This window comes from Papaver somniferum, chromosome 2, assembly GCF_003573695.1.
Source record: "Papaver somniferum cultivar HN1 chromosome 2, ASM357369v1, whole genome shotgun sequence".
NCBI lineage: Eukaryota > Viridiplantae > Streptophyta > Magnoliopsida > Ranunculales > Papaveraceae > Papaver > Papaver somniferum.
Window position 1 is genome coordinate 56,389,341 of NC_039359.1, and position 19,286 is coordinate 56,408,626.

Sequence of the window (19,286 nt, forward strand, 5' to 3'; positions counted from 1 at the left end):
AGGGAAGCAATCACCAAGACGTGATGAGATAGAGAACAACGATAGTAAGTTAAAATCCTTTAAATTGTCTAAAGAGTACAAGAAGTATTCTATTGAAAAGAGGGGACAGAAATGTCCTAAAACTACAAAGAGGACCGAAACGTCCCTAAACTACGAATATGGGACCGTAATGTCCTTAAACTATGAAAATGGGACCGAAATGTCCTAAAAATATGAAGAGGACCGAAACATCCTTAAACTACGAAGATGGGACCGTAATGTCCTTAAACTACGAATATGGGACTGAAATGTCCATAAACTACGATGGAACCTGTATGTTCTAAAAGTACTAATGGGACTGCAATGTCCTTAAACTACGAATGAGACCAAAAACTATGAAGGGGACCGAAATTGTCCCAAAAACTACGAAGAGGACCGAAATATCCCTAAACTACGGTGAGGATCGAAAAATGCTAAGGAAAGATCAGTTTAAATTTCTTTTTTCCAAGATGGGCATTCGTGATCTACTTGCTCCATCTTGAGAGAGGGTATTAGGAAATAATATATGAGAGTTTATATTTAGAAGATATGCATTTAAGTTGTAAGAGTTATATTAGGAATTTTCTCGAGAATCAAGTATGGTGATTGCATAAATATCTTGAAGAATTAATGAGAAATATATCGAATTATTATCAATGTAGACGTTTAATGCTTCCGCGTTTATAATCTCCTCTCTCTTGATCAATCCTTAACATGGTATCAGAGCTAGGCCCGATTTTGGCCTCTGCAAACCGAATGACGTACGTAGGTGCACGTGCCTTACACGTGAGGGGGCGTGTGGAAGGATAATATTCCCACATTGCCTTACATAATTAACTTAAATATAATATGGAAAGGCCACTCCACTCATTGCCAATTGGTTTTGAGTTGGATGCCCACAAACTTTTAACATGGTATCAGAGCAAGGTAGGAGGGACAGAGGAGAGGAAGAGAAATCAGATGTGTTTGGTAAAGAGTTTGCAAGCCGAAAGAAGATGATGGAAAATATATATATATATATATATATATATATATATATATATATATATATATATATATATATATATCTTTAGAAGAAGGCATAATCTCTTTTGTTGTTTCCCTAATCTTATATCCAAGACTTTAGCTGCCAAGCCGTGTGCGTCTGATTCGAGAGTTCTATAAACAAGGAGAAAGAAAGAAAATTAAGAGAGATAGGTCTTGAGATTAGATGGAGAAGGGTTGCTGTTTGTCGGAGTTTTGTTGTTCCAGTTGAAACGAGAACAGATAGAAGGACACAAGAAAGAGCTATTTCCATTAGTTATGGTGATAAGAATGGCTTTGTTTGCTGAACCGGCATAAGAATAAGTTGGATCTTTATGTGAGATTTGTTTAATAAAAACCATTAAAGAAGAACTATCGCTGCCGTGTGATATAAACATATTGATGATGACTGATGGTGATTCATGACATTCGAATCCGTTTTGAGAATGCAGAGAAGAACCCTAGTGAGTTGATTGATGATGGGATGTGTAGTCGTGTTTAAACAAGTCAGAACTTGCTGCGAAGTTAACAAGAAGACTTTGTGCTGTTATCTGTCGTTGGACATTTAGTGGTTGATTGATGAAGCTTAGGACTCTTGGGGTTGTGAGAATATGAGTTCCAGTTTGGTTAGGGTTCGGAGCAAACAAAGAAGAATAGGTGCTGGTTGTCGATAAAAGAAGGCTTCTACAAGAACCTTGAGATCGAGAGAAAAATAAAAGAACAAAAAAAGAAAAAAAAAGATGGAGAAGTTATCTACCATGGATGGATGAAGACAGTGTTAAGGGCTTGCTTGTGATGATGTTGTTGGCAGCAATGATAAATATTGCGCTGTTAACAGTGAAGCAAACCGGGAGTTGTTGTTGTGGTGTGATGTTATGGTCGTTGGTTGTTGGTGATCCATGGTATCATGGCAGTCCAAAGACATGTGTTGGTGGATTGATTCTAGAAGAGTTGTGCATCTCGGTTAATGGCAGTTGCAAGCCAGGGAAGTTGTGATAGCTACGGGGATATTTCCAAACCGTACAAAACAACAGGGAAACCTACCTATAGGTGTTCCCAACCGACAGGGAGGCTTACGATAGAGTTTCCCATCCGTAGACAAACACAGGCGAAGATACATTGTCAGTCTTCCATGACTGACGGTTGAGAGGATATTTGGGCTGTACTTGCTAGCCTTATGTGCGACCCATTAGTTGATTATGAATTTATCTTCTCCGCCAGCCTAGAGACGTGACAGAAAGCAGTGGTCAAGATAAGAAGAAACAACAGAAAGTTGTGATCATAAAGATAAAGCAACACGTGTGTGCTTGCGAAGAGAAGAAAAAAAAATTGTGAAAGATAGGGAAGCAATCACCAAGACGTGATGAGATAGAGAACAACGATAGTAAGTTAAAATCCTTTAAATTGTCTAAAGAGTACAAGAAGTATTCTATTGAAAAGAGGGGACAGAAATGTCCTAAAACTACAAAGAGGACCGAAACGTCCCTAAACTACGAATATGGGACCGTAATGTCCTTAAACTATGAAAATGGGACCGAAATGTCCTAAAAATATGAAGAGGACCGAAACATCCTTAAACTACGAAGATGGGACCGTAATGTCCTTAAACTACGAATATGGGACTGAAATGTCCATAAACTACGATGGAACCTGTATGTTCTAAAAGTACTAATGGGACTGCAATGTCCTTAAACTACGAATGAGACCAAAAACTATGAAGGGGACCGAAATTGTCCCAAAAACTACGAAGAGGACCGAAATATCCCTAAACTACGGTGAGGATCGAAAAATGCTAAGGAAAGATCAGTTTAAATTTCTTTTTTCCAAGATGGGCATTCGTGATCTACTTGCTCCATCTTGAGAGAGGGTATTAGGAAATAATATATGAGAGTTTATATTTAGAAGATATGCATTTAAGTTGTAAGAGTTATATTAGGAATTTTCTCGAGAATCAAGTATGGTGATTGCATAAATATCTTGAAGAATTAATGAGAAATATATCGAATTATTATCAATGTAGACGTTTAATGCTTCCGCGTTTATAATCTCCTCTCTCTTGATCAATCCTTAACATGGTATCAGAGCTAGGCCCGATTTTGGCCTCTGCAAACCGAATGACGTACGTAGGTGCACGTGCCTTACACGTGAGGGGGCGTGTGGAAGGATAATAGTCCCACATTGCCTTACATAATTAACTTAAATATAATATGGAAAGGCCACTCCACTCATTGCCAATTGGTTTTGAGTTGGATGCCCACAAACTTTTAACATGGTATCAGAGCAAGGTAGGAGGGACAGAGGAGAGGAAGAGAAATCAGATGTGTTTGGTAAAGAGTTTGCAAGCCGAAAGAAGATGATGGAAAAAATATATATATATATATATATATATATCTTTAGAAGAAGGCATAATCTCTTTTGTTGTTTCCCTAATCTTATATCCAAGACTTTAGCTGCCAAGCCGTGTGCGTCTGATTCGAGAGTTCTATAAACAAGGAGAAAGAAAGAAAATTAAGAGAGATAGGTCTTGAGATTAGATGGAGAAGGGTTGTTGTTTGTCGGAGTTTTGTTGTTCCAAATGAAACGAGAACAGATAGAAGGACACAAGAAAGAGCTATTGTCATTAGTTATGGTGATAAGAATGGCTTTGTTTGCTGAACCGGCATAAGAATAAGTTGGATCTTTATGTGAGATTTGTTTAATCAAATCCATGAAAGAAGAACTATTGCTTCCGTGTGATATAAACATATTGATGATGACTGATGGTGATTCATGACATTCGAATCCGTTTTGAGAATGCAGAGAAGAACCGTAGTGAGTTGATTGATGATGGGATGTGTAGTCGTGTTTAAACAAGTCAGAACTTGCTGCGAAGTTAACAAGAAGACTTTGTGCTGTTATCTGCCGTTGGACGATTGGTGGTTGATTGATGAAGCTTAGGACTCTTGGGGTTGTGAGAATATGAGTTCCACTTTGGTTAGGGTTCGGAGGAAACAAAGAAGAATAAGTGCTGGTTGTAGAGAAAAGAAGGCTTCTACAAGAACCTTGAGATCGAGAGAAAAAAAAAAGAAAAAAAAAAAAGAAAAAAAATAGATGGAGAAGTTATCTACCATGGATGGATGAAGACAGTGTTAAGGGCTTGCTTGTGATGATGCTGTTGGCAGCAATGATAAAGATTGCGCTGTTAACAGTGAAGTAAACAGGGAGTTGTTGTTGTGGTGTGATGTTATGGTCGTTGGTTGCTGGTGATCCATGGTATTATGGAAGTCCAAAGACATGTATTGGTGGCTTGATTCTGGAAGAGTTGTGCATCTCGGTTAATGGCAGTTGCAAGCCAGGGAAGCTGTGATAGCTGCGGGGATATTTCCAAACCGTACAAAACAACAGGAAAACCTACCTATAGGTGTTCCCAACCGACAAAGAGGCTTACGATAGAGTTTCCATCCGTAGCCAAACACAGGCGACGATACATTGTCAGTCTACCATGACTGACGGTTGAGAGGATATTTGGGCTGGACTTGCTAGCCTTATGCACGACCCATTAGCTGATTATGAATTTATCTTCGCCGCCAGCTTAGTGACATGACAGAAAGCAGTGGTCAAGATAAGCAGAAACAACAAAAAGTTGTGATCATAAATATAAAGCAACACGTGCGTGCTTGCGAAGAGAAGAAAAAAAAATGTGAAAGAAAGGGAAGCAATCACCAAGACGTGATGAGATAGAGAACAACGATAGTAGGTTAAAATCCTATAAATTGTCTAAAGAGTACAAGAAGTATTCTATTGAAAAGAGGGTACAGAAATGTCCTAAAACTACGAAGAGGACCGAAACTTCCCTAAACTACGAATATGGGACCGTAATGTCCTTAAACTATGAAAATGGGACCGAAATGTCCTAAAAATATGAAAAGGACCGAAACGTCCTTAAACTACGAAGATGGGACCGTAATGTCTTTAAATTACGAAGATGGGACTGAAATATTTATAAACTACGATGGAACCTGTATGTTCTAAAACTACTAATGGGACTGCAATTTCCTTAAACTACGAATGAGACCGAAAACTATGAAGGGGACCGAAATCGTCCTAAAAACTACGAAGAGGACCGAAATATCCCTAAACTACGGTGAGGATCGAAAAATGCTAAGAAAAGATCAGTTTAAATTTCTTTTTTCCAAGATGGGCATTCGTGATCTACTTGCTCCATCTTGAGAGAGGGTATTAGGAAATAATATATGAGAGTTTATATTTAGAAGATATGCATTTAAGTTGTGAGAGTTATATTAGGAATTGTTTCGAGAATCAAGTATGGTGATTGCATAAATATCTTGAAGAATTAATGAGAAATACATCGAATTATTATCAATGTAGACGTTTAATGCTTCCGCGTTTATACTCTCCTCTGTCTTGCTCGATCCTTAACATGGTATCAGAGCTAGGCCCGATTTTGGCCTCTGCGACCGAATGACGTACGTAGGTGCACATGCCTTACACGTGAGGGAGCGTGTGGAAGGACAATAGTCCCACATTGCCTTATGTAATTAACTTAAATATAATATCGAAGGGCCACTCCACTCATTGACAATTGGTTTTGAGTTGGATGCCCACAAACTTTTAACATGGTATCAGAGCAAGGTGGGAGGGAAAGAGGAGAGGAAGAGAAATCAGATGTGTTTGGTAAAGAGTTTGCAAGTCGAAAGAAAATGATGGAAAATATATATATATATATCTTGAGAAGAAGGCATAATATCTTTTGTTGTTTCCCTAATCTTATATCCAAGACTTTAGCTGCCAAGCCGTGTGCGTCTGATTCGAGAGTTCTATAAACAAGGAGAAAGAAAGAAAATTAAAAGAGAAAGGTCTTGAGATTAGATGGAGAAGGGTTGCTGTTTGCCGGAGTTTTGTTTCTCCAGTTGAAACGAGAACAGATAGAAGGACACAAGAAAGAGCTATTGCCATTAATTATTGGTGATAAGAATGGCTTTGTTTGCAGAACCGGCATAAGAATAAGTTGGATCTTTATGTGAGATTTGTTTAATAAAAGCCATGAAAGAAGAACTATTGTTGCCGTGTGATATAAACATATTGATGATGACTGATGGTGATTCATGACATTCAAATCCGTTTTGAGAATGCAGAGAAGAACCCTAGTGAGTTGATTGATGATGGGATGTGTAGTCGTGTTTAAACAAGTCAGAACTTGCTGCGAAGTTAACAAGAAGACTTTGTGCTGTTATCTGTCGTTGGACTATTGGTGGTTGATTGATAAAGCTTAGGATTCTTGGGGTTGTGAGAATCTGAGTTCCGGTTTGGTTGGGGTTCGGAGCAAACAAAGAACAATAGGTGCTGGTTTTCGAGAAAAGAAGGCTTCTACAAAAACCTTGAGATCGAGAGAAAAAAAAAGAAAAAAAAAAAGAAAAAAAAAAGATGGAGAAGTTATCTACCATGGATGGATGAAGACAATGTTAAGGGCTTGCTTGTGATGATGCTGTTGGCAGCAATGATAAAGATTGCGCTGTTAACAGTGAAGTAAACAGGGAGTTGTTGTTGTGGTGTGATGGTATGGTCGTCTGTTGTTGGTGATCCATGGTATTATGGCAGTCCAAAGACATGTGTTGGTGGCTTGATTCTGGAAGAGTTGTGCATCTCGGTTAATGGCAGTTGCAGGCCAGGAAGCTGTGATAGCTGCGAAGATATTTCCAAACCGTACAAAACAACAGGAAAACCTACCTATAGGTGTTCCCAACCGACAGGGAGGCTTACGATAGAGTTTCCCATCCGTAGCCAAACACTGGCGAAGATACATTGTCAATCTTCCATGACTGACATTTGAGAGGATATTTGGGCTGGACTTGCTAGCCTTATGCGCGACCCATTAGTTGATTATGAATTTATCTTCGCCGCCAGCTTAGTGACATGACAGAAAGCAGTGGTCAAGATAAGCAGAAACAAAAAAAAGTTGTGATCATAAATATAAAGCAACACGTGCGTGCTTGCGAAGAGAAGAAAAAAAAATGTGAAAGAAAGGGAAGCAATCACCAAGACGTGATGAGATAGAGAACAACGATAGTAGGTTAAAATCCTATGAATTGTCTAAAGAGTACAAGAAGTATTCTATTGAAAAGAGGGGACAGAAATGTCCTAAAACTACGAAGAGTACCGAAACGTCCCTAAACTACGAATATGGGACCGTAATGTCCTTAAACTATGAAAATGGGACCGAAATGTCCTAAAAATATGAAGAGGACCGAAACGTCCTTAAACTACAAAGATGGGACCGTAATGTCCTTAAACTACGAAGATGGGACTGAAATGTCCATAAACTACGATGGAACCTGTATGTTCTAAAACTACTAATGGGACTGCAATGTCCTTAAACTACGAATGAGACCGAAAACTATGAAGGGGACCGAAATCGTCCTAAAAACTATTAAGAGGACCGAGATATCCCTAAACTACGGTGAGGATCGAAAAATGCTAAGGAAATATCAGTTTAAATTTCTTTTTTCAAAGATGGGCATTCGTGATCTACTTGCTCCATCTTGAGAGAGGGTATTAGGAAATAATATATGAGAGTTTATATTTAGAAGATATGCATTGAAGTTGTGAGAGTTATATTAGGAATTGTCTCGAGAATCATGTATGGTAATTGCATAAATATCTTGAAGAATTAATGAGGAATACATCGAATTATTATCAATGTATACGTTTAATGCTTCCGCGTTTATACTCTCCTCTCTCTTGCTCGATCCTTAACATGGTATCAGAGCTAGGCCCGATTTTGGCCTCAGCAAACCGAATGACGTACGTAGCTGCACGTTCCTTACACGTGAGGGGGCGTGTGGAAGGACAATAGTCCCACATTGCCTTACATAATTAACTTAAATATAATATGGAAGGGCCACTCCACTCATTGCGAATTGGTTTTGAGTTGGTTGCCACACAAACTTTTAACATGGTATCAGAGCAAGGTGGGAGGGAGAGAGGAGAGGAAGAGAAATTAGATGTGTTTGGTAAAGAGTTTGCAAGTCGAAAGAAGATGATGGAAAAAAAAATATATACATATATATATATATACATATCTTGAGAAGAAGGCATAATACCTTTTGTTGTTGCCCTAATCTTATATCCAAGGCTTTAGCTGCCAAGCCGTGTGCGTCTGATTCGAGAGTTCTATAAACAAGGAGAAAGAAAGAAAATTAAGAGAGATAGGTCTTGAGATTAGATGGAGAAGGGTTGTTGTTTGTCGGAGTTTTTTTGCTCCAGTTGAAACGAGAACAGATAGAAGGACACAAGAAAGAGCTATTTCCATTAGTTATGGTGATAAGAATGGCTTTGTTTACTGAACCGGCATAAGAATAAGTTGGATCTTTATGTGATATTTGTTTAATCAAAGCCATGAAAGAAGAACTATTGCTGTCGTGTGATATAAACATATTGATGATAACTGATGGTGATTCATGACATTCGAATCCGTTTTGAGAATGCAGAGAAGAACCCTAGTGAGTTGATTGATTATGGGATGTGTAGTCGTGTTTAAACAAGTCAGAACTTGCTGTGAAGTTAACAAGAAGACTTTATGCTGTTACCTGCCATTGGACGATTGGTGGTTGATTGATGAAGCTTAGGACTCTTGGGGTTGTGAGAATCTGAGTTCCACTTTGGTTAGGGTTCAGAGCAAACAAAGAAGAATAGGTGCTGGTTGTCGAGAAAAGAAGGCTTCTACAAGAACCTTGAGATCGAGAGAAAAATAAAAGAAAAAAAAAGATGGAGAAGTTATCTACCATGGATGGATGAAGACAGTGTTAAGGGCTTGCTTGTGATGATGCTGTTGGCAGCAATGATAAAGATTACGCTGTTAACAGTGAAGTAAACAGGGAGTTGTTGTTGTGGTGTGATGTTATGGTCGTTGGTTTTTGGTGATCCATGGTATTATGGCAGTCCAAAGACATGTGTTGGTGGCTTGATTCTGGAAGAGTTGTGTATCTCGGTTAATAGCAGTTGCAAGCCAGGGAAGCTGTGATAGCTACGGGGATATTTCCAAAACGTACAAAACAACAGGGAAACCTACCTATAGGTGTTCCCAACCGACAGGGAGGCTTACGATAGAGTTTCCATCCGTATCCAAACACAGGCGAAGATACATTGTCAGTCTACCATGACTGACGGTTGAGAGGATATTTGGGCTGGACTTGCTAGCCTTATGCACGACCCATTAGATGATTATGAATTTATCTTCGCCGCCAGCCTAGTGACGTGACAGAAAGCAGTGGTCAAGATAAGAAGAAACAACAGAAAGTTGTGATCATAAAGATAAAGCAACACGTGCGTGCTTGCGAAGAGAAGAAAAAAAAAATGTGAAAGAAAGGGAAGCAATCACCAAGACGTGATGAGATAGAGAACAACGATGGTAGGTTAAAATCCTATAAATTGTCTAAAGAGTACAAGAAGTATTCTATTGAAAAGAGGGGACAGAAATGTCCTAAAACTACGAAGAGGACCGAAACGTCCCTAAACTACGAATATGGGACCGTAATGTCCTTAAACTATGAAAATGGGACCGAAATGGCCTAAAAATATGAAAAGGACCGAAACGTCCTTAAACTACGAAGATGGGACCGTAATGTCCTTAAACTACGAAGATGAGACTGAAATGTCCATAAACTACGATGGAACCTGTATGTTCTAAAAATACTAATGGGACTGCAATGTCCTTAAACTACGAATGAGACCGAAAACTATGAAGGGGACCGAAATCGTCCTAAAAACTACGAAGAGGACCGAGATATCCCTAAACTACGGTGAGGATCGAAAAATGCTAAGGAAATATCAGTTTAAATTTCTTTTTACAAAGATGGGCATTCGTGATCTACTTGCTCCATCTTGAGAGAGGGTATTAGGAAATAATATATGAGAGTTTATATTTAGAAGATATGCATTTAAGTTGTGAGAGTTATATTAGGAATTGTCTCGAGAATCATGTATGGTAATTGCATAAATATCTTGAAGAATTAATGAGGAATACATCGAATTATTATCAATGTAGACGTTTAATGCTTCCGCGTTTATACTCTCCTCTCTCTTGCTCGATCCTTAACATGGTATCAAAGCTAGGCCCGATTTTGGCCTCTGCAAACCGAATGACGTACGTAGCTGCACGTTCCTTACACGTGAGGGGGCGTGTGGAAGGACAATAGTCCCACATTGCTTTACATAATTAACTTAAATATAATATGGAAGGGCCACTCCACTCATTGCGAATTGGTTTTGAGTTGGATGCCCACAAACTTTTAACATGGTATCAGAGCAAGGTGGGAGGGAGAGAGGAGAGGAAGAGAAATTAGATGTGTTTGGTAAAGAGTTTGCAAGTCGAAAGAAGATGATGGAAAAAAAAATATATACATATATATATATATACATATCTTGAGAAGAAGGCATAATATCTTTTGTTGTTGCCCTAATCTTATATCCAAGGCTTTAGCTGCCAAGCCGTGTGCGTCTGATTCGAGAGTTCTATAAACAAGGAGAAAGAAAGAAAATTAAGAGAGATAGGTCTTGAGATTAGATGGAGAAGGGTTGTTGTTTGTCGGAGTTTTTTTGCTCCAGTTGAAATGAGAACAGATAGAAGGACACAAGAAAGAGCTATTTCCATTAGTTATGGTGATAAGAATGGCTTTGTTTACTGAACCGGCATAAGAATAAGTTGGATCTTTATGTGAGATTTGTTTAATCAAAGCCATGAGAGAAGAACTATTGCTGTCGTGTGATATAAACATATTGATGATGACTGATGGTGATTCATGACATTCGAATCCGTTTTGAGAATGCAGAGAAGAACCCTAGTGAGTTGATTGATGATGGGATGTGTAGTCGTGTTTAAACAAGTCAGAACTTGCTGTGAAGTTAACAAGAAGACTTTATGCTGTTATCTGCCATTGGACGATTGGTGGTTGATTGATGAAGCTTAGGACTCTTGGGGTTGTGAGAATCTGAGTTCCAGTTTGGTTAGGGTTCAGAGCAAACAAAGAAGAATAGGTGCTGGTTGTCGAGAAAAGAAGGCTTCTACAAGAACCTTGAGATCGAGAGAAAAATAAAAGAAAAAAAAAATGGAGAAGTTATCTACCATGGATGGATGAAGACAGTGTTAAGGGCTTGCTTGTGATGATGCTGTTGGCAGCAATGATAAAGATTACGCTGTTAACAGTGAAGTAAACAGGGAGTTGTTGTTGTGGCGTGATGTTATGGTCGTTGGTTGTTGGTGATCCATGGTATTATGGCAGTCCAAAGACATGTGTTGGTGGCTTGATTCTGGAAGAGTTGTGTATCTCGGTTAATAGCAGTTGCAAGCCAGGGAAGCTGTGATAGCTACGGGGATATTTCCAAACCGTACAAAACAATAGGGAAACCTACCTATAGGTGTTCCCAACCGACAAGGAGGCTTACAATAGAGTTTCCATCCGTATCCAAACACAGGCGAAGATACATTGTCAGTCTACCATGACTGACGGTTGAGAGGATATTTGGGCTGGACTTGCTAGCCTTATGCACGACCCATTAGATGATTATGAATTTATCTTCGCCGCCAGCCTAGTGACGTGACAGAAAGCAGTGGTCAAGATAAGAAGAAACAACAGAAAGTTGTGATCATAAAGATAAAGCAACACGTGCGTGCTTGCGAAGAGAAGAAAAAAAAAATGTGAAAGAAAGGGAAGCAATCACCAAGACGTGATGAGATAGAGAACAACGATGGTAGGTTAAAATCCTATAAATTGTCTAAAGAGTACAAGAAGTATTCTATTGAAAAGAGGGGACAAAAATGTCCTAAAACTACGAAGAGGACCGAAACGTCCCTAAACTACGAATATGGGACCGTAATGTCCTTAAACTATGAAAATGGGACCGAAATGGCCTAAAAATATGAAAAGGACCGAAACGTCCTTAAACTACGAAGATGGGACCGTAATGTCCTTAAACTACGAAGATGGGACTGAAATGTCCATAAACTACGATGGAACCTGTATGTTCTAAAATTAATAATGGGACTGCAATGTCCTTAAACTACGAATGAGACCGAAAACTATGAAGGGGACCGAAATCGTCCTGAAAACTACGAAGAGGACCGAGATATCCCTAAACTACGGTGAGGATTGAAAAATGCTAAGGAAAGATCAGTTTAAATTTCTTTTTTCCAAGACGGGCATTCGTGATCTACTTGCTCCATCTTGAGAGAGGGTATTAGGAAATAATATATGAGAGTTTATATTTAGAAGATATGCATTGAAGTTGTGAGAGTTATATTAGGAATTGTCTCGAGAATCAAGTATGGTGATTGCATAAATATCTTGAAGAATTAATGAGAAATACATTGAATTATTATCAATGTAGACGTTTAATGCTTCCGCGTTTATACTCTCCTCTCTCTTGCTCGATCCTTAACATGGTATCAGAGCTAGGCCCGATTTTGGCCTCTGTGACCGAATGACGTACGTAGGTGCACATGCCTTATACGTGAGGGGGCGTGTGGAAGGACAATAGTCCCACATTGCCTTACATAATTAATTTAAATATAATATGGAAGGGCCACTCCACTCATTTCCAATTGGTTTTGAGTTGGATACCCACAAGCTTTTAACATGGTATCAGAGCAAGGTGGGAGGGAAAGAGGAGAGGAAGAGAAATCAGATATGTTTGGTAAAGAGTTTGCAAGTCGAAAGAAGATGATGGAAGAAAAAAATATATATGTATATATATATATCTTGAGAAGAAGGCATAATATCTTTTGTTGTTGCCCTAATCTTATATCAAAGACTTTAGCTGCCAAGCCGTGTGCGTCTGATTCGAGAGTTCTATAAAAAAGGAGAAAGAAAGAAAATTAAGAGAGATAGGTCTTGAGATTAGATGGAGAAGGGTTGTTGTTTGTCGGAGTTTTGTTACTCCAGTTGAAACGAGAACAGATAGAAGGACACAAGAAATAGCTATTTCCATTAGTTATGGTGATAAGAATGGCTTTGTTTGCTGAACCGGCATAAGAATAAGTTGGATCTTTATGTGAGATTTGTTTAATCAAAGCCATGAAAGAAGAACTATTGCTGACGTGTGATATAAACATATTGATGATGACTGATGGTGATTCATGACATTCGAATCCGTTTTGAGAATGCAGAGAAGAACCCTAGTGAGTTGATTGATGATGGGATGTGTAGTCGTGTTTAAACAAGTCAGAACTTGTTGCGAAGTTAACAAGAATACTTTGTGCTGTTATTTGCCGTTGGACTATTGGTGGTTGATTGATGAAGCTTAGGATTCTTGGGGTTGTGAGAATCTGAGTTCCAGTTTGGTTAGGGTTCGGAGCAAACAAAGAAGAATAGGTGTTGTTTGTCGAGAAAAGAAGGCTTCTAGAAGTACCTTGAGATCGAGAAAAAAAAAAAAAAAAGATGGAGTAGTTATCTACCATGGATGGATGAAGACAGTGTTAAGGGCTTGCTTGTGATGATGCTTTTGGCAGCAATGATAAAGATTGCGTTGTTAACAGTGAAGTAAACAGGGAGTTGTTGTTGTGGCGTGATGTTATGGTCGTCTTTTGTTGGTGATCCATGGTATTATGGCAGTCCAAAGACATGTGTTGGTGGATTGATTCTGGAAGAGTTGTGCATCTCGGTTAATGGAAGTTGCAAGCCAGGGAAGCTGTGATAGCTGCGGGGATATTTCCAAACCGTACAAAACAACAGGAAAACCTACCTATAGGTGTTCCCAACCGACAGGGAGGCTTACGATAGAGTTTCCCATCCGTAGCCAAACACAGGCGAAGATACATTGTCAGTCTTCCATGACTGACATTTGAGAGGATATTTGGGCTGGACTTGCTAGCCTTATGCGTGACCCATTAGCTGATTATGAATTTATCTTCAGCGCCAGCCTAGAGACGTGACAGAAAGCAGTGGTCAAGATAAGAAGAATCAACAGAAAGTTGTGATCATAAAGATAAAGCAACACGTGCGTGCTTGCGAAGAGAAGAAAAAAAAAATTGTGAAAGAAAGGAAAGCAATCACCAAGACGTGATGAGATAGAGAACAACGATAGTAGGTTAAAATCCTATGAATTTTCTAAAGAGTACAAGAAGTATTCTATTGAAAAGAGGGAACAGAAATGTCCTAAAACTACGAAGAGGACCGAAACGTCCCTAAACTACGAATATGGGACCGTAATGTCCTTAAACTATGAAAATTGGACCGAAATGTCCTAAAAATATGAAGAGGACCGAAATGTCCTTAAACAACGAAGATGGGACCGTAATGTCCTTAAACTACGAAGATGGGACTGAAATGTCCATAAACTACGATGGAACCTGTATGTTCTAAAATTAATAATGGGACTGCAATGTCCTTAAACTACGAATGAGACCGAAAACTATGAAGGGGACCGAAATCGTCCTAAAAACTACGAAGAGGACCGAGATATCCCTAAACTACGGTGAGGATTGAAAAATGCTAAGGAAAGATCAGTTTAAATTTCTTTTTTCCAAGACGGGCATTCGTGATCTACTTGCTCCATCTTGAGAGAGGGTATTAGGAAATAATATATGAGAGTTTATATTTAGAAGATATGCATTGAAGTTGTGAGAGTTATATTAGGAATTGTCTCGAGAATCAAGTATGGTGATTGCATAAATATCTTGAAGAATTAATGAGAAATACATTGAATTATTATCAATGTAGACGTTTAATGCTTCCGCGTTTATACTCTCCTCTCTCTTGCTCGATCCTTAACATGGTATCAGAGCTAGGCCCGATTTTGGCCTCTGCGACCGAATGACGTACGTAGGTGCACGTGCCTTACACGTGAGGGGGCGTGTGGAAGGACAATAGTCCCAAATTGCCTTACGTAATTAAATTAAATATAATATGGAAGGGCCACTCCACTCATTGCCAATTGGTTTTGAGTTGGATGCCCACGAACTTTTAACATGGTATCAGAGAGAGGTGGGAGGGAGAGAGGAGAGGAAGAGAAATCAGATGTGTTTGATAAAGAGTTTGCGAGTCGAAAGAAGATGATGGAAAAAAAAATATATATGTATATATATATATCTTGAGAAAAAGGCCTAATATCTTTTTTTGTTGCCCTAATCTTATATCCAAGACTTTAGCTGCCAAGCCGTGTGCGTCTGATTCGAGAGTTCTAAACAAGGAGAAAGAAAGAAAATTAAGAGAGATAGGTCTTGAAATTAGATGGAGCAGGGTTGTTGTTTGTCGGATTTTTGTTGCTCCAGTTGAAACGAGAACAGATAGAAGGATACAAGAAAGAACTATTGCCATTAGTTATGGTGATAAGAATGGCTTTGTTTGCTGAACCAACATAAGAATAAGTTGGATCTTTATGTGAGATTTGTATAATCAAAGCCATGAAAGAATAACTATTGCTGCAGTGTGATATAAACATATTGATGATGACTGATGGTGATTCATGACATTCGAATCCGTTTTGAGAATGCAGAGAAGAACCCGAGGGAGTTGATTGATGATGGGATGTGTAGTCGTGTTTAAACAAGTCAGAACTTGTTGCGAAGTTAACAAGAAGACTTTGTGCTGTTATCTGCCGTTGGACGATTTGTGGTTGATTGATGAAGCTTAGGACTCTTGGGGTTGTGAGAATCTGAGTTCCAGTTTGATTAGGGTTCGGAGAAAACAAAGAAGAATAGGTGCTGGTTGTCGAGAAAAGAAGGCTTCTACAAGAACCTTGAGATCGAGAGAAAAAAAAAAGAAAAAAAAAAAAAAATGGAGAATTTATCTACCATGGATGGATGAGACAGTGTTAAGGGCTTGCTTGTGATAATGGTGTTGGCAGCAATGATAAAGATTGCGCTGTGAACAGTGAAGTAAACAGGAAGTTGTTGTTGTGGTGTGATTTTATGGTCGTTGGTTGTTGGTGATCCATGGTATTATGGTAGTCCAAAGACATGTGTTGGTGGCTTGATTCTGGAAGAGTTGTGCATCTCGGTTAATGGCAGTTGCAAGCCAGGGAAGCTGTGATAGCTACGGGGATATTTCCAAACCGTACAAAACAACAGGGAAACCTACCTATAAGTGTTCCCCACCGACAGGGACGCTTACGATTGAGTTTCCCATCCATAGCCAAACACAGACGAAGATATATTGTCAGTCTTCCATGACTGACGATTGAGAGGATATTTTGGTTGGACTTGCTAGCCTTATGTGCGACCCATTAGCTGATTATGAATTTATCTTCGCCGCCATCCTAGAGACGTGACAGAAAGCAGTGGTCAAGATAAGAAGAAACAACAGAAAGTTGTGATCATAAAGATAAAGCAACACGTGTGTGCTTGCGAAGAGAAGAAAAAAAAATTTTGAAAGAAAGGGAAGCAATCACCAAGATGTGATGAGATAGAGAACAACGATAGTAGGCTAAAATCCTATGAATTGTCTAAAGAGTACAAGAAGTATTCTATTGAAAAGAGGGGACAGAAATGTCCTAAAACTACGAAGAGGACCGAAACATCCCTAAACTACGAATATGCGACCGTAATGTCCTTAAACTATGAAAATGTGACCGAAATGTCCTAAAAATATGAAGAGGACCGAAACGTCCTTAAACTACGAAGATGGGACCGTAATGTCCTTAAACTACGAAGATGGGACTGAAATGTCCATAAACTACGATGAAACCTGTATGTTCTAAAACTACTAATGGGACTGCAATGTCCTTAAACTACGAATGAGACCGAAAACTATGAAGGGGACCGAAATCGTCCTAAAAACTACGAAGAGGACCGAAATATCCCTAAACTACGGTGAGGATCGAAAAATGCTAAGGAAAGATCAGTTTAAATTTCTTTTTTTCCAAGATGGGCATTCGTGATCTACTTGCTCCATCTTTAGAGAGGGTATTAGGAAATAATATATGAGAGTTTATATTTAGAAGATATGCATTTAAGTTGTGAGAGTTATATTATGAATTGTATGGCGAATCACGTATGGTGATTGCATAAATATCTTGAAGAATTAATGAGAAATACACCGAATTATTATCAATGTAGACATTTAATGCTTCCGCGTTTATACTCTCCTCTCTCTTGCTCGATCCTTAACACAATATTTTTCTGTTGTATGGGTACAATCACTAACAACTCAAGGTAAATTTTTACCTCGTAGACGCACCATGATATGTCAATTTAAATGACTAATAATTCCTATCAGTTTTCTGGTTTTTGTCTCACATCTGTTTGTCGAATGTCAGAATGGCATATGCATTCTCAAGAGATGGAGCAATGCCCTATTCATCCGTCTGGCATAAATTGAATAAAAATGAAGTTCCTATTAATGCAGTTTGGCTCTCTATTGCCATATCATTTTTCATGGCATTAACGGTTTGTTGTCTGATTTCTCGCACTAAATCAAACATGAAAACTGACCATTGCGTGTTATGTATGTTTCTAATCACCTAGGTTTCCTTTTCTTTGTAATTTTGCAGTCACTGCTGAGCTTGGTGGCATTTCAGTCTAAGGTGTCGATAGCAACAGTTGGAATCAACATATCATATGTAATTCCCATCTTCTATAGGATTACCCTGGGACACAAAACATTCACTCGAGGACCCTTTAACTTGGAACTTGGGACGTTATGGGATGGTTGTAGGTTGGATTGCGGTTATCTGGGTTGCTGCAGTGACTGTTCTGTTCTCGTTACCTGCTTCGTATCCTCTTACAAGAGATACATTTAACTATACTCCTGCTGCAATTGGTGGTTTGCTCATCCTAGTAGTTTCGTGGTGGATAGTTGATGCTCGGTACTGGCTTAAAGGTCCAATTACCAACATAGACACTACTATAAGAATTAACATGATGTAAAATTTGTTTCTTCTTTATTGTAGTATTTACAGATATCACATGTGTTCCATGTGACTACGTCAAGTTATCCGGTCTGTAATTCAATAAAAAATTTTTTTTGATGTTTGATAAATATTTAATTACTCAAAAGTAAAATCCAAAACTCATGATTGTATAGATAGACCATAGATCTTGCAGACAGTAAGCCGGATTGACTCGAATTCCGGATTCAATAAAGTTGAATAATGTGGGATTTGGAGCTTTCAACCTTCTATACCTTGGTAATATTACACCTGCGGAATTTTAACCTTGCTATGCGTCTATGGAGCCATATAGATATAGGCAGTCGCTGTTTTAATATAGCATATGCAGGTCTAGTTTGGATTGGTAGATTTACAATAAATATGCATCATTCAGTCTAAGGTTGGCTTACCTGGTGGTGCTTTGATAAATTCTTTTATAAACTCATTAAAAAACGTAATCAAAATTTTCTGACAATAACATCAAATTCATCAAAATCTTATAAAAAAAAAAGGCGAAATAAACTACTAAATATATAAATAGTACTGATAATGAGAAATCACTCGAAAGCCTATTGGTTCTCCTTTCTAACCTCCTCTTCTTCTTCTGGGGTGAAGTCATTCTTAATGTTCAAGGTCTTACGGATCTCCTCTACTATCTTTTCTGTATTTCCCCCCTTCTTGGATATCTCCGTGATCATATCCGCAACTTTCTGGCAAGTCAGATCTAACAAGCTCTTGATATCCAGGTAATTTGCCGCTAAGATAACATCGAACAGGGTAGTCTGCACATCGAACTTACCAACAAACTCAGCATCCCACTTCTTAAGATCTTCTTCCGCGGCAGCATCTCCTTGAGGGGTTTCTACGTGTTTCTTACAGTACTCAACGATAAAAGTCATGATTTTGCCTGTAACATTGGGTAAAGGTATACCATTATCAGTACAATCATCTTCAATCATATGTTTAATCGTGTCAGATTGAAGAGCAACAGCTTCTTCAACCAAAAAATCTTCTCCATCAGAACTCTGCAAGGTAAACATCTTCTTTGTGTCTGCCATAATAATCAAAGAAAAAAAACTGAAAGTCCGAAACAAAATTCTTCCTCTTGTGCCTCCGCCTCTTTTCTTGCTATGCGGATATTGCGACCTAGGAGCATCCCTTTTATATGGCTAGGTTAATGACGGTCATCGGAGATGAACGGAGTTCAACGCATCGGGAAATAAAACCTACACGTGTACGTGACCCAACCCTTCTCTCTAGCGATAAGAGCATCTCCAACGAGACGTTAAGAAGTCCCTATAATTTAGGCCACATAGGATTTTCAAGGTTTTAATAGCAAAATCGTCTCCAACGGAAAGGTTAAAAGTGAATGTAAGGATAAAGTG

General features: G+C 38.7%; 1 protein-coding gene and 1 pseudogene across 1 annotated transcript; one reads left to right on the plus strand and one right to left on the minus strand.

Annotated features, from left to right (window-relative positions):
• The window catches only part of LOC113351097, a 119,121-nt pseudogene extending 101,222 nt beyond the window's left edge, over window positions 1-17,899 (plus strand).
• Window positions 17,900-18,470: 571 nt separating this feature from the next.
• On the minus strand, window positions 18,471-18,998 carry LOC113353331 (SKP1-like protein 1B). Its single transcript, XM_026596971.1, has one exon. It carries the CDS (start codon window positions 18,957-18,959, stop codon window positions 18,471-18,473), a length of 489 nt encoding a protein of 162 aa, XP_026452756.1. The 5' UTR covers window positions 18,960-18,998.
• Window positions 18,999-19,286: the final 288 nt, after the last annotated feature.